The sequence below is a fragment of the Volvox carteri genome (genome assembly GCF_000143455.1).
Source record: "Volvox carteri f. nagariensis unplaced genomic scaffold VOLCAscaffold_57, whole genome shotgun sequence".
In the NCBI taxonomy this organism is placed as follows: domain Eukaryota; kingdom Viridiplantae; phylum Chlorophyta; class Chlorophyceae; order Chlamydomonadales; family Volvocaceae; genus Volvox; species Volvox carteri.
In genome coordinates this window covers 834407-850476 of record NW_003307600.1, presented here as the reverse complement: position 1 = coordinate 850476, position 16070 = coordinate 834407, and the positions used below count along the sequence as shown (strand labels likewise).

General features: G+C 54.5%; 1 protein-coding gene across 1 annotated transcript; it reads left to right on the top strand.

Annotated features, from left to right (window-relative positions):
- Positions 1–307: 307 nt before the first annotated feature.
- mbo2 (coiled-coil protein required for normal flagellar motility) lies at positions 308–13399 on the top strand (the record flags this gene model as incomplete). Its single annotated transcript, XM_002956099.1, has 24 exons — positions 308–340; positions 831–935; positions 1022–1072; positions 1212–1358; positions 2176–2360; positions 3131–3449; positions 3690–3821; positions 4113–4223; positions 4610–4750; positions 5134–5301; positions 6508–6599; positions 6799–6904; positions 7177–7257; positions 7461–7630; positions 8089–8240; positions 8857–8974; positions 9361–9595; positions 10050–10193; positions 10338–10436; positions 10865–10984; positions 11247–11365; positions 11715–11815; positions 12173–12252; positions 12613–13399. 24 exons carry the CDS (start codon positions 308–310, stop codon positions 12670–12672), a joined length of 3069 nt encoding a protein of 1022 aa, XP_002956145.1. The 3' UTR covers positions 12673–13399.
- Positions 13400–16070: the final 2671 nt, after the last annotated feature.

Here is a 16070-nt window from a genome sequence, read left to right as displayed (position 1 = left end):
CATAGCTGCCATACGTACGTCGGGGGAGATGCATGCAGCTGGGACCTGATCCATAAACTGAGGTAAAGATTTGGGTGTCAATGCCACGATCGCTGATCGCCGGCCACGATGTGCAGTACTGCACATGGGACCTTAAACAAGCCATACGAAACGCGAAGGCTTTAGTCGAGCCTTTTTATACGCCCTACATCCAGTGCAGATGGTAGTAGGTGTGATCCCTGTCGTGGCACATGGGTAATACGCGCACCCTTAAGCCACTTGCCTGACCTTGCGCGAAGCTCGCGAAATTCCCGAACACATAGCACGCATGTTCACCCGAACCTTTCTAGCTGCATCACATGTGCGTTGTTTCTTTAACAGCATGTTAGTTGTACCAGAACTGCTGTACAGGCAGTACATACGGAACAATTTGCAGAATTCTTTTCCTAGAGAGATGCAGCTGGTACTAAATTTCATCAACGGAAGTATGTACCTGTAATCTTATTACTTCTATGTAAGCCTATCTATCAGATTACTGATTCAGGAAACGCTCCTTCTTAGACACGATACTGGATCGCCCCACATCGTTTCCCATGACGTTGTTGGTGATACATATTAATTTGATGGGTGTTTAATAGAATCTATTAACTGCCGTGCCCAAGGACCTTGCAAGGCAGCGTGTTCACGCTACGATATGAAAACTTAGCGCTTTGCTGACACTGCCGATGGAGGGAGACGAGGTGTCTCTTTTGGAGGATGTGACGACTAGCGAAGCTTTTAAGGCGAGTTCACCCATATGCCTTGTTGAGCAGTCCCCTGTTGCCTCATATGAAATTTGTCGCAATCTATAGGTTTTAAATGACCTGCTAGCTTCGGGCGAAATTAGAGCGGAGCAGGCAGACAGTGCAAAAGCAAAGTACACCCAGCTCCATGGCGCGCTGGTCAAGGCATTGCAGGTGAGCTTCAACGGCGCGCTTTATAAATATGAACGCTGTTCTGGGCTGATAGCGAGTCGTTACCACCCTCGCCCTTCCCCACGCAGACGGAGAAGGACCTGCTCCTGCAGGCCAAGGCGCTTAAGCGACAGAAAGAGGTATCGCACTGAAGCTCGTGGGCAATCGTAAATTCCCCGCTGGCACCAGGAAACACGAGTGCGAAGTGTAGAATGGCATGGGGCGTCTCAACATGATGCACCGTTTGGGCTTTCCCTGGCACCCCCCTTCTCCCTACAGGACCAGGATACCGCATTAGCCGGGGTTGGCGGCCTTCCGGGGCTCGGTGTGGGAGCAGATGACATCGATCAGCTGCGTGAGGATGTGGAGGCGGCCCTTAGCGAAGCAGCACTTGCGCAGGAGCGGCAGCAATTGTTGCAGTTGGAGGTGCGAGGAGGACCAATGGACCGGGGCTGACGCATTGGGTTGGACCAACCGTTAAGGTTATTCCATGGTTATCCTCCTTTTCCACAGTTTTCGTCGTGACCCCACAGGGCACAGGCATATGGCACGATACGGCGCCCTACATCCCACATGGCTAGGGCACGTTATGACGCACTTCCTGGGCGTCAGCTGCTTGGAAGGATGCTGAGAAAAGCACATCCGCGCATACCTGCTTCCTCTGGCATCACGCATCAGAACTTGTGTAGCAGGGATAAGGTTGCTCGCGCCACGTGTCCGGGATCGCTAGGGTTGTGGACACCATCGTCGGACAGTCCATGAGGTTGATGTCGGCATGGCCATGCATAAAGGAGTACGGCCTAAGCCAGCACGTAACGCAGCGCATTTCGCATGAGCACCACGGGTAGAGGACTCCACTGGGCGTGCTGTCAAAGTCATGTCGCGGCATGTGGTAGCAGCGCCAGGTTGTCAACAGCAATGGGGAAAAGGACAACGGGCATGCCTGGCAACAGGCCTGTGAGTCATATTGCACACAGGGAGCGCCAGCTATAGATGGAATCCACAGCTCTGAATGGTATTATACCGGTAGCAGCAGCATCGGCAGGACTTTCGCCGTACTGGCGCGGGTGCGGCTGTCTACCTAGCAGTCCGCTGTCCTATACCCTTGCCACTCCTTTATGGGCCTCCTGGAACCACCGCTGGCAACCTCTTGAAGCAGACGCGTAATGCAGTTACCTGTTGTAGCTTGTGGAGCATTTGGTTTGTGGAGATGTCCTCATGTTTGCGTCCGGTGTCCGAACAGGTCACCGACTTGCAGCGGCAGCGCAACGAACTGGGCGCTCGTATGGAGGAGCTGGCGGCGGAGCATGCGGCAGCGTTGCAGCCCCTGATTAACCAGGCTCGCGGCGAAGCAGCGGCACTGACGGATGAACTGGACGAGGAGCGGCGGCGGGTGGAGGCTGCCAGGCAGGAGCTGGACGATGCCAGGTGAGGACGGCAGTCCTTGAACATCGCAGGCACCTCATCTGGGAACACGAGGTTGCTAGTCCCTGCGTCCGGAGCTTAGCTGTCAACGAAGCAAAACTCCGCGTCCGTCGTTTACATGATGTGGCATGTAGAAACACCAGCACACCCGGGCAACAGCAAGGTCATGTTCGCTGTACGGCATGCGCTGGGCGGGGAGGCGTGGCGGTGGTGCGGGTAGAAAGCGAACAGTTTAGTGGGAAATACAGTGTTCATATCAGGCCTGTTCTTATTGTTGTTGTTGACCCATAAAGGGTTGCGGCAAATGGATGTGTACTATGAAGCTTTGCAGCCGCGGGTTCCATGTAACCATTCCATACCACGTCATGCCGCACGTTAGATATCAGGGATATTTCACTGAGCTGACAGCACCCGCGACACCGGAGAGGCTCAACCGACCCCACGGATCTTGATTAAGTGAATCCAATGTCCCGGTGGGCGAATGGGAAGCAGCATGAACAGGCGACATTTGCTGCGTAACAGGCACACAGTTGGTCTGGCGCTCCTCAAGGAACGGACTTGCCGTCGCCCTTCAATACTTCATGGACCTATGCGGTGCATCTGTGCTCTGCTGTACGGAAGTGAATATTTCTTATACTTGCGGAGGTCCAACAGTCTCGGCGCTTCGAACACAAGCTTTTGCCGTCGCTTTGGTCACTCCAGTACACTACCCTTCATGGTCATTTGCTGTGTCTCCGATGTCAACGGATTCTTCCATTGCCACCGCCCTTTAGGACTCGGTTGGCCTCCGTGCAAGCCGACATCGCATCCCTTTCCGAGGCGAAGGCGGTGGAGCGGGCCAACCTCGTCAAGATTGACCCGCTGCCTGACAAGGCGCGGCGCCAGGCGGACGCGGTTGGGTCTATACTGAAGAGTGTACAGGTTGGTGGGCATGGAACTATTGCGTCTGAGGCTTTGGGGATTCAAAACGGAATAACATTACCGCACCGAAAGAACAGCAAGATGTACCATAACTTGAGGAACGCATGTGGCCAAGTATGTCAGCCAGGGAATTTCTGGTCTCTCTTCAGAATGGCCTTGAGGGTAGCGGCGGTGAGGCGCTGCGGGGTTTCAGGATTGCCAGAAGTGCAATATGAGGACTCGGGAATGTGCGGCTTGTGGTGTGCCCTCCACCTGATGTGCAACGCTTCTTTGGCCCAGCTCCATGGGTTGCGCTGCTTGCATCCTGGGCTTGTCGAACTGGTGCCCTCGTCTGTCCTGAGGCGTATTGGCAGGGATGACGTCTTCGCTTGAGCTTGAGGTTTAGGAACTTGCTGCGCCTAACACCCGCAGGGTCAGCTGGACAGTATGAACGCACGCCTGGCGGAGCATGAAGCTCAATATCGGACTGCAGCGGCCCGCGAGCGCGAACTGCAGGAAGATCACAGCAAGATGCTCGTCTCGCTGGATCGGGGGAGAGTGCAGGTGAGGAGGAAGCTGGGGATTCAGGAAGGTTCGTGCCACAGGAAGTTGCCGCGGCACGCCAGAAGGGAAGTGTAAGGGCAAGCACCCGGACTGGAAAACCCGGGTAAAGGGGCCGCGGAATTGTCTTGATCCCATCCTGTCGGCTAGGCCAATGACAGCATGTCTCAAATCTGATACCGAGTGCGGAAGCTGGTAGAGACACTAAAACCCTAAAACCCTGGTAGAAACACTTAACTGAGCCTGCATTGTTTCACCGCGATCTATGGGTTTGCTCTGGTTTGCTCTGAGCAGGTTGAGGCCAAGGCGCGGCATGCGGATGACATCCGAAAGGACGTGGAGCTTGCGTCCATAGAGGCAGACAAGATTCTTACGGACCAGGTGGAGCTGGATCTGCGGATAAAGGTGGGTTGGGCGTTTGGTGAAAAGCTGAGAACGGTATCTGCATGCAATTGCGTGTTGTTCTCACAGTCCAATGAAGTCCATTTCTTTCCGTAGAACTGGTACGTGCAGCGGAAAGATCTGACAGGATTCATGTTTGCCCGACGAACCGTGTCAACCGGTTGGTCAGGCAAAGGAATCCAAAAGTGCATACAAGTGTGACCTGCTTCCCACCATTCCATGCGCCGCTTGAAGTCCATTCCTTGGGAAAGTGGAAGCGCCGTTTCTTTGGTGTTTGCGCCTAGTGCATGTCGCACTGGTATGTGAGGGCTTCTTATTGGCGAATCACCTTCCAATATGTGCGACTCCTTGTCCTTCGGCACGACCGGTCACCCCTGCCCTACGTGCAGAACTTGGTGGTTGAGCTGAAGGCTGAAAGCGACCATCTGAACCGGCGGCAGCGCGAAAAGGAGCTGATGCTGCGGCAGTATCGCCTCACGGAGCAGCAGCTCAAGGACGCGCGTGACATGCTGCCCAACCTGAAGTTCCAGGTAAGGAGCTGAGGATCCTGTCCAGGGCTGCCGGTTCGCAGTTTGGTACGGGGCTAGAGCGGAACGCTTGACTGGGCTGTGGGCATGGGATACGGAACCATGCGAACCGTGGATGCGAAGACCGAAGATAAGCTTGGTGGCATCATCGACAGCCTGCACCGTCCGCACGGCTCGTCTGACCCTGTCGGGCTTCGCAGTACCTCACAGGCCATATGCCGTCCTGTGCAAAAGTCTGTCGCTGTGTGCCCGGGCTGGAGGTGTATGCGCATGTCGCATATAAGCCCCTCGCAGCCGGCCCTCTTCCTCAACGCTTCCTAAACAACCAGAAGACCTTCTGCTCAGCACCGGCGCTAATTTGATGCCACCGTTCTGCCTTGGTACAGGTGGAACAGCTGCATCGTGATGTGAATACGCTGGAGGCCCGCCGTAAGTCTCAGTCCCGGGAGTTGCAGGAGATAAAACGAGAACTGGACATCCAAATGGCCGCGTTCTTGCACGAGGAGGCGGACGGCAAGGGCAAGGTGGCACTGTTCCAGCTGACGTTCAAGGAGGTAGGCGAGGGAGGGGGTTACTGGGGTGCGGAGCCATGTGAGGGAGAACATCACGCGTATGTAAGCGGGTGGCTGCATCACAGAGGCTTTCCGTTCGCTGCGCGTTGTTTTACAATCAGTTTGCATTGCGTGCATGGAAGGGTTGCATCAGGCCCGTACATGCCCGATTCGAGTTGGCGCCTCAAGGGCTGCACCAGCAAAGAGGCACTTATGCAGGATCGCATAACGCAAAAATTGAAAGGGGAAGAAAACCTCAGGAAAGAAAGGAAAAAGGCCACACGTTGGCGGGAAATCTCCTTCCCTCCGTCCCTCCTTCATGCTGTTGCTGATCCGACTGAAACCTGCGTTGTCACGTATCGTTCAACGGACACTGTTAACGCGCATGCCTTTCATCCTTGATTTGTGGAGCATAATACGGCATGAGAAAAATCGTTTCTCACTGGGAACGTGTTGCCTTCAAGTACGCGCCCTGTTCGCCGCTAGAGCACAGCGACAGAGCCTTCAACCGCATATCTTTCCTGTCTGCCACCCATGCTATACCACTTATCTACTGGCATGTGACAGCGCCTGGATGGGATCGTCGCCTCCAAACGGGAGGCCCATCCAATGCTTATATTTCGCCATCTCAGCACCGGGGGCTGGTTCCTGTCTCCTGAAAAAAGGGAAAAAAACTCCGTAGAAAAAACCCTTCGTAAGGGTGCTTAAGGCGCTCGTGATCCCCCCTGCTTACCGACGCTCCTACACTGTTGCCGTGATTGCGGCGCGGAGGGCTGTCTAATCCGTAGCCAGTCGCCGCGTGCCGCATGCGTGATAGCTCCCTGTGGAATTCTGTGCCACATGTCAAAGTCGAAATGATATAGACAGCGCAACACCTTGACACCCATACCTCCCCATCGGGGTTAGTGGGAGCAGTTGGCGAGGGCATGCAACAGTCGGTTTAGGAAGTTGCTTGCAAAGTTGAGACCACGGGCTGGCATGTTCTTGGTCCTTAGCAAAATGAGAAGTCGATAACAGCGTCAATGGATGACGGCAGGACCCTCCCTGTCTAAGCGTTGCAAAAGTGGGCCCCCGGCTGGGGGCATATCTGCAGGATAGCTGCTGCCTGTTTTCCATGATCAGGTCCTGCTGCGCCGCTTGCCCGTGAACCCTCCTCACGTCCGGGCCAGTTGGCTGACCTTTCCTCCGGTCCTCATTCCCCGCCCTCAGGTGGCGCTGTTGGAGTCGGAGCTGGCGGCCCTGAAGCGGGAAGAGGCCGAACGGGAGATGATCCTGCGGGATCTGGGCAGCCAAAGGGACAGGTGCGCATGGGCAACGGATGGAGGGGGTCAGCCGAGGGATGCAGTGTTTTGGGACGCAGGGAAGTCCGGCAGGTTTGGGATGCAGATGGGAGCACATGATGGGGAAGAAAGTGGGAGTTCGCCTCGCACCCAGCTTTTCCATCTGAATCTTTATTCTTGCAGGGAAATGCTTAGCCCAATCCTTTTTCCGTTTTTCCAGGATTGCGCTGTCTATTGCTCAGCGGCTCAGAAAGGTGAAGGACGTGCAGATGACGAGTCGCATCAAGGAGGTTGAACTGGCAGAGCTGAAGAAGATCCGGAAAGAGGTCAGGCGGGCGGGTGGGCGTCTGGTTGCGCAGGGCGGTTGTGGTGGCAGCCGGAAGGGTGGCCTATACGTGCCACCGTCATTCCTCGCTTTGCGAGGAAGACTCGGGCGGAGTCATGTGTTAAGCCGTGACACGGTGCTGTGCGCAATCTGCGGTCACCCCTCCCGGGCTCGCCAGCCAGCGCTCCTGTATGTCAGTCTGTATGTACCCTTCTCCGTGGGGACACTAATCACTCATCTCTCGTCTCGTTCCCTTTCCTGGATCATCCTCAGGTCGGGCGCCGGATTAGGGACTTCGAGAAGTTGTACGACCTTGTCAAGAACCAGCGCAACAAGTTTGTCAACCTCATACAGGTACGGGTTGCGTCCGACGGTTCTACGGCTGTGCTGTGTATAAGGTGGCTCGCTGCCATGGAGTGAACCTTTGTGACTGACTGAGTGAACGCCGCGGCACTTGTGCGTGTCTCCAAAACGTCGTTCCCAGCAAAGGAATTAGTTATGAACACGTGCGACCAAGCATGTGCCAGTGTTGACACTCCTGTCGACGGGGAACGCAGGCCGCCAGCCAAAGCACCACCGAGATGAAGGACAAGCTGAAGGTGCTGCAGAATGAGCTGGACATTTTGCAAAACGAAGTGGGCATCAAGGACAAGCTGCTCCAGCAGCAGCACACACAGCACCAGGCTAACATTGCGGAGCGAGACCAGCTGCGGGTAGAGCTAGGCAGGTGAGCAGGAGGCTGGTGGAGCAAGTCCTGGTGTGAAAGAGTGGAGGCATGTTACTGTTATATCCGACATGCGACTGAGCGATAAAAAGGTTTCCTACGGTGTGCCGATGCGCGCGCGTTGACCGGGATCTGGATGCGTGGTTCGTATGTGGGCGACGTAAAGCATGGGTACAAAGCGAGTCAATGAGGGAAAACAAGGGAAAACTGTGAATGATTGCATGGCCTGGTCGCTTAGCCGTGGGATTGGAAATATATTTCTTTCCTGCTTTGGCATAATGGGCTCTGCTCGAGCCCATTAGGGCGTGGGCCGCCAGGGGCTCGGTATGGCGCGTCCGCCCGTGGAAATTTACCGCTAGCAGCCTTGCATATCGCTTGGCAACGAGGACTATTTGAAATAGTAATGAAATAGAAGCTGTCAGCATCTGTGTAACCCTGTGGCAAATGCACTCTTGGAACAGGTTAGGGATGGTTTTCCGGGACAAGCAGACCGTGGTGGACGAGCAGATCAGTGAGGTCGACAAACTGAATGCCATTATCAACGGCTGCGAGAAGGAGATGCTGCGTCTGAAGAAGCAGTACGAGCTCGTCATTGAGGCGCGGAACTACACGGGTAGGTGTGGATTGAAAGGGGGTGTGTGTGTGTGCGCGCACGATCGCTAAAACGGGTCCACGCTTGCCTGCGCTTTCGCGTTCGCAAGCTTGTAATAATCGGGCAACAATTCCATAATGGCTACCTATCCCGTCCATCGCCGTGGCTGTAGCCGGGAAGCTGGACTGATGCCTTAAGATGTTTTGTACGCCTTAGTCGTGTGGATGTGGCGGTAGATGTACGCCTCCTTGCCTCTCGATCTCTTTAACTTCGTTCACCGCTGCGGAATCTTTGGTGGGTGTGACACCGCGCTGGGAGGTCGTGTGGCCGTTGATCTCTGCTGCTGATCTGGCGTAGTATTCCTACTTGTCGGCTTCCGTTGGTGGCCCGAGGGCTCTTTGGATCGCAGTCCCGCCTGCGTTGCGTCCTCACCCCGGGATGCATCCTGCCATAGCTCAACTGACCCCACAGCTGTAGATCGCCCGAACTCGTCAGCTCAGAGCCTTCATCCCGCCCTATTCACCGTTTGGCCCATGCATGCATGTGTGTGTGTGCATGCGCGTGCATGCCGCGATGCTGCTGTGACTGAGATGTTCATTCCTGCGCGCCCTTGGTCGCTCTGTGGATATGGTTTCAGGCATCATGCTCATTGACCGAAACGACGAGTTGTGCGTGCTTTACGAGAAGGCCAACATCCAGGAGGAGGTCATCCGGGGCGGCCAGCTGGAGCTAAGGCGCCGCGATGACGAAGCCAGGTTTGTACTGCAGCTTGAGCACCGCCGCTGCCACACCGTGGATCCGCTCTCCCCATCAGAACCCACCGTAATCGCAAACCCCACCTCAATCGCTTGACCCTGTTAACTGTAATTCGCGACGGAGCGTTGCCGGTGTTGTCGTTTGTTTCAACAGCCAGTTTTCACAAGTCCTTGCACACTCGTCTGTCGAGAATGCAAACGCATGTGAAGACTTTTTAAAGGGTAGTCGTCTTGCATGCCCTAGGATAGGTACACTCCTGCCCTCCCAGCGGGAGGCACTCCCACTGCCATACGAACTACGCTGTGCGCTGCGTCCCGCCGACACCCGGTGTCCCGTGGCAATCTGAAACTCCGCGTTTTGCGTTCCTGGTTTGCTCCTCCCTCAGGTTGTTGCGCCTGGAGGTTGCGGAGCTGGAGCGATCTATCGCTGTGATGCGGCGGCTGGTGCCTAGCGTGCCGTTGCTGGACACGGACGTGGCAGCCCTGCAGAAGGAGCTGTTTGAGGCGCGGCGTGAGGCGGAGGCGCTCAGCTTGGCCCTTGAGAACCCCTCCAACCAAAGTCGATGGCGGATGTTGGAGGGCAAGATACCGGATAGGGAGGAGCTTAGCGCTAAAATCCAGGTTGGTGGGATGCAGTGGGCCTGAGAAGGAGCGAGGGGGATTGCGCGAGGGAAAGAGCTGCGGGCGGCACCGGCTGAGAGCGTGCCGCAGGTCCATGGGGGTGAAGATCCGAACGAGGGGCATGTAATAAGTAAACGTAAAGCTTGGACATCAGCGTAGGGCGGGAGGAAGTGCACGCGGGAACAGCTTTGATAAGTTGACGTGTAGCCGCTGGCTTGGGTTTGGAGCCGTTGGGCGATAGAAGGTTAAAAGTCGTGACCCTTTCCAGCAATGCGCATTCATTCCGTGCTGAAGGGATAGCACGACTCAACGTGTGTGCTTCTGCAGTACCAGCTCGATCAAGGAAACAGCCCAATGGCCGCCGTTGTTATGTGCATAGGCACGCTGCAATCCATATGCATTCTTCCCGTCTGTGTGTGTGCGGTGCCTGCCGCCTTCTGCGTTGCACTTGCAGCGTGTGGGGTACACGCGCCTCGTTGCTGCCTTCCAACAGCGCTGGGAATACCGCACTGCGGGTTACTCGTCTAGCTTGCCCGCAGACGTCCTGCTTACCTGCCTGTCTATTTCGGACAGCCTCCATTGGGCCCTCTCAGGGCTCGTATGGGTTCATTTCACCTTTGGTGGGTAACCCAACTCAAGGTGTAGCACATACACACACACACACTTGCACCTGCCTGCAGTGCAACGCACCTGTAGTGCCAACAAACGGGCTATTTCTTGTGCCGCGTGTCCCGCTTCTTAGGCATTGGAAGAGCGGCTGAATGATAAGAAGGAGCAGCTGCTGGAGAAGGAGCTTATCCTGGAGGAGATCACCAGCCTCTCTGACAAGCTCCGGGTTCAGGTACGTCCGCTCCTAGCGCAATCCTCCCATAACGCAAGCGCTGCTGTTTGCGGCCCTCGGCAGCTTGCCAGGTTAGCTGTCACTGGTTCGGTCCCAACCGCGAAACTTTTTCCGTAAAAAACGAAAAGACAGTACAGCAACCCTTGATGGTTGTCCGGTTTGTACCGCATAGAAAGCAACTCTATGAAACAGGGGAGTTAACACGGGTCGTGCCCGCAAGACTGTCCTGTATGTCTGTGCCCAGCGACCGGGTTAGGTGACACGGTTAAGTGCTGTCCTGTTGAATTTGGCTCTGGGACGCGCCCGACTCACACCAGCGGAATTTGTCAACTATCACAACGGAAAGGTTCCTTCGTCGTTGTCTGTTTACCCAAGAAGATGCACGCAAGCCAGCCAGTAACCACCCTGACTCTGTTTCCCTCTTGAAGGCGGCCGAGGGCAGAGCAGACACATTGGAACTGGCCAAGCGGGTGAATGAGTACCAATCCAAGCTGCGTGCTGTCACCCGGAAGATCATGGCGACGGTTTCGGAGCTGTCCATGTACCAGGTGGGTTTGATTGCGGCTAAAATTTGCGTGATAACCGCCTTAATGACTCGTTATACTTGTAATGGCTTTGAGAGTGCTTATGGCACACGTTCAAGCTGTGCACCGCGGGCATGCCCTCTCTTAAGCTTATTGGCAAGGCCTGAACAACCTGAAAGGCTGAGAGCTAGGCCGCGGTGACGCCTTCCACATGGAATGCCCTCCCGGGCCCCATGCATACCCAACTGACCGCCGGCGATAACGCCATTGGGCATCCCCTTCGCAGGCAAGCGCTCTTAAACTGGGTGCGGAGAAGGAGGAGCTGGAATCAGCGGTGTCGTTGGCGGCCCAACGTCTGGAGGCGGGAGAGCCTCCCACAGACGACACCGAGCGCGAGTGGGCCAGGTGGGGGATTGGTGAGGTACCCTGGCAGGGTGCTCACGCACGTAGCACAGTGCGGACAGCGCCGTTGATTAATATGGCAAGGATGTTGCTGTATGAATGAGTTGCCTTCTCCACCGAGGCAAGTTGCTGTAGGGCTGTAGGCAAACGCTGCTGCTGTAGTGCGGAGCTATGAGCCACACCGCATGGAAAGGATGCCACAATTCGGGCAAGCCCACATACATGCTTCTGAGAACATCGTCGCCAGTATGTCGTATTTACAGGGCGGCTCCTTAGGTTTCGCGTCGGTGTCGCGTGTCCTCCTACGCCTTTGCTTTGGTGCTATCTATCCATGGCAATCCTTACTCCCCAGGATTGAGAGGGAGCGGCAGACGCTGGAGATCCTGGCGGACGAGCGTAAGGCGATCGCCGACGCTCTGGATGGCCACACCAGTCAAGTGCAGTCGACAGCTGGTGGGTACATAGGTATACCCTCGTTGAGGTCTAGGCAGTGTATCAGGAAGGACTTGGTCGCGGAAGGGATAGCGGGAGGGGTAAGAGGACCGGAGGGCAACACGCCTGGTGCAAAGCAAACGGCTTTGGGAGGTGTAGCCGCCTTCCATCGCCGCTGCACTTTCAGCTCTGCCCTTTCTGGTGCCAATACCATATTCTGGTGTAGCAAGGGCTAAGAAGTACTGATTGTGGAATTCGTATCTGCCTTGACATTGGAAACGTTTGCTAGCTGCGCCAGCTGTATAATCATGCGCTGTCTTCGTCGACATAACCTACGCTCACTCCCATAACCCTGAACCGCCGGTTGAAAATATGCAGACCCACGGCCCAACGCGTACATTCCCGAGAACTTGGGTATCCCGAAGCCTTACGGATCTTTCGCACCGTTCAAGCCGCAGGTAGGCAGGGCGAGAAGAATGCGGAATGTGGTCACCCTGTGTGTGGGATTGCGTGGTATCGTCGAGTTGTGAATTATGGGGTTGATGAGTCGCAAGCCGCGAGTTGTGCAATTGGCTGCTCGTGCGTTTTCAGCACCCGAAACGTCGGTGATAACCGGCAACTTAAACAATTCGAGTTGGGTCATCATCCCTGCACAGGCAGTCATTGGGATTGTGGTATGACATATATATCCGTAATAGGTTCAGAGGGTATGTAGGTGTATGTCCCCCTGATACGTGTCGCAATTCGAATCTTATGCTTTGCCGCACTTGAAGTTCCCCCACTCGCGCTACCCCCTTGCAACTGCCTTTCCCGTACAGGAGCCTGGATCCACAATGCGCCATATTCGGAAGCCTGTGCCGAAAGAGATTGTTATATAAGGGGCAAGGACGGAGGATGGTTTGCCGGCTAGGGTCTGGCGGCTTAAGGCCATATCCAACTGCGTTAGGGGACATCGCCTATGTCAAAGCAGTCACCTACATGGAGCGGTGTGTAATGCCAGATGGTTTGCACGGCAACCAACCTACGCGCATTCTTTGGCATCGTGGTATCCCGCTGCACCAAGAGCCACAGTGCCAGTCTTGCGGGGTGATGCCGTAGAAGCCTTTGAGGCGGGGGCTGCATGAGAGAAGGGGATTTAGGTAGAAGGGTTTTAGAGGGGACCATCTTGGATCATCTTGGACGGCGTGTAGGGGCCTGAATCTCCAGGACTTTGCGTGTGTGGGCGAATGCAGTGTGCGCAACAGACTTTACCATGGCCATATCCACGGCGACGTGGAGCATTGGTATTAGCAGTACAGGTTATGCAGCACCAGTTTTGGCAGTAGCAGTATCATCGCTGGGACCCAACTTGCAGACGCGTAAAACTGTATCACCCATTTTTACCCATAGGTTGTGTTGCGCTGATGGACACGCTCCTGATTTGCCTGTTCGTGGTATCTTTCGCCTTATCACCTCGGATGGAAGGCGCTTGAGACAGAAAGATCTGATAGTTTCCGGGCCGTAGGCGTCTGAGGCGCCTCGTGTCAGACAAGCTGCGGGGCAATGCGGCACGGCCGTTCAGAATCCTGCACTAGAGCGGGGCAATTTGTAATTGGCAGCCGTCTGGTACAAGGGAGCGTGCCCTAGCTGGGCACTGCGTTTGCGCTCGTTTTCATTCGCTGGTGTTGAGGTCCCGGGGTAATTCCCGTCGGGTTATGCTTTGAGATGCCACGTCTCCTTACGTACTGGAAACCGAAAAGCTCCCATATGATTGAGAGGAACCTTTATCAGCCCGCAAAGGAGGTCAACGTCCTGGCCCGGCCTCAACGGAATCCGCAGAATGTTTTCCTCGGTGAGTTGTCCCGTGTGCGACGTGCGTGATTGCGGAGGCAAAGCTACCAGCTGCCGAAGTTCTGCATCCCAGGGCCATTATTTGTGTACTAAAGGGCCAGTAAAGGTTGCCCGGGGACACTGGTCCCCGGACAAGTTGCCCTGCCCTCGCTTGTTGTCGTGGCGACACCGAAACTAATAAGTAATAAGCGAAAGCCTGTTGGATTGCGTATCATATTTCATCGGATAGGGACGGATTGCTAATAAGCTAATCTTTCCTGGTTTCTACTCACCAGCTCGAGCTACGGCAAGCCAACCATACCAACGAACAAGCGGGAGCGGGTAGGATATCAGCTAGTAAAAGCTGACATAAGTCCCCTGGCCCTGAAGGATGTTCGTTCCATGGGCGTAATGATTAGGGCGCCTCTGGCACCGTAACAGCGTGACTAACCCGGAGGCTCATGAACCGCTTTGACAGCGCCGTCGATAGGGAACAAAAGAGATAAAGTAAACAGAACAGTTTTACGCAAGAAGAAAACGAATGTTCATGAGAAAGAAAAGCGTCAACTTAACTCTAAAACACAATTGCCTGTTGTCGCAGAGAAAGTTAAGTAGCTAGGTGCCCATGCCATGAGCGAAACATGTCCAAAATTGCCTTTGCAAGACCGCGCTGATCGTCCACTTGCATGATATCACGGATATCCGCATTGACGGGCACATCGAGGTCCCAGAGCTTCTGTCGCGCAGACACAATCGCCGGGCATTCTACCAAGAAATGTTTCTCATTCTAAATAGCTCCATTGCTACGACACGCGGCGCACACGCGATGCTCCCTAGCCCTGTTGCTCTCACTGTTGACCGCCAGTTAAGGCCTGGGATTAGCGCGGGGATTAAGGCCGTACAAAGGGCGATGCACATTTTTTGATGCGATCTCGAAGCTAATATCACCAGTTCTGTATTGCTTTGGGCATTAGGCATCGTATGAGTATAAGATATGGGCAGGAAGCGCACTCTTCTCGCCGTTGTGGCCACCGTTGAGGCCTGACATTGAAGTAGCACCTTTCGCGCAAACCAAATCAGATATTGCTTACTTGAGGTCATCCATATGGAATTACCTAGAAATTAAAGTAAGATATAACGCCATGAACGCTAATCCAGATACGGAAAGTTACTACCTGGGTGGGGCCAGGTAGTAACTTTTTTGTGACAAGTTGCCAGGTAAATACATGGACATCAAGTTCAATTTATGTTCTTTCCTAATCTCTTGCTAACTCCTGCTAGTCCTCTGGATAGAGAACACGGTGTCCTGAGGAATTCCTTTATCCCCCGGCGAATCCTGCTTAATCCCGGTGGGATTTCCACTGCTGGGATTAGCACAGGGATTAACGCTAATCCCTGGCCTTAATCCATATTGGAAATACACCCTCGGGGCCGGCCCGAAGCCCTTTGTTCCCAAAAGGGTGGAAAGGCCAGAAATAGAGGGATAGCCTGAGCCATCTTTTACAACCAGTATTCTTAATGTCCTGGCTAGGGCCTTTCAACAGTGTGTGCGCACGCCCCCACCTAACCTCACACCGGATTCACCAAGGCTTGCCTTAATTTGGGCTGCGGTAAAACAATTTCACTCGTGATGAATACTTTACTTCATCTTAAATACTCCTGTGGATCTAGCTCCTGCCATTCAAGGCTCGCGTGCATTTCGGAAACTATACGGTATCAGACCAGCGAGCGATAATCCTGAGAGATAGCAGTATATTAACGAAGCGTTGCGGAATGCCCAGCTTCAACGCTTTCGTGGCAACGCTCTTCCTAACGGAAACCTGTACTTCACGCTACGTGCCTGCCTACCTCAAGCCATATATATAGGAGGATGCAATTTTCGAGCAACAAATGCAAGCAAAACTGGATCCGAGTGGTTACGACCGACCGTTCAGGGTTAGCTGCCTACCCAAGGAGTGTTCTCCATTTGTACATGCAACACCATTCTTATGCGCAGACCCTCATGCACGAGCGAAAATATACTTGCACCATAGGTGCTCATGTCATGCATCCTTGGCGTTGGTGAAAGACCAACGCTGGATCACTTTAGGATAGCACCACGTACCATCTCATACGTTACAGTAAACGATAACGCGAAAGGTGCTAGGGAGGACAAACCTCCAAGAGCCATGCAATATTTGTCTTGTCGGTTTTCTCCTTTTTTTGTGTTGGGTGTCGTTGAATCTGTCCCTCCATTTCATGACTTTACAGCGCAAGTCGCAGCCGCCACGTCTTGATTTAGGCGCATAAAGGTCCTTCTGCGCCAGATCTGGTGGTGTGCCACTGCTGCGAGTCAGCACCAGTCTCAGGAGAGCGTGAGCCTGCGTTCGTTCATGGTTCTCAATGGAGTCGTGTGACGTATCCATTGTAACACCAAAAATTCATTTAAAATTAGACTTGTTGTCGACGTCTGCTTAGGTCATGAATA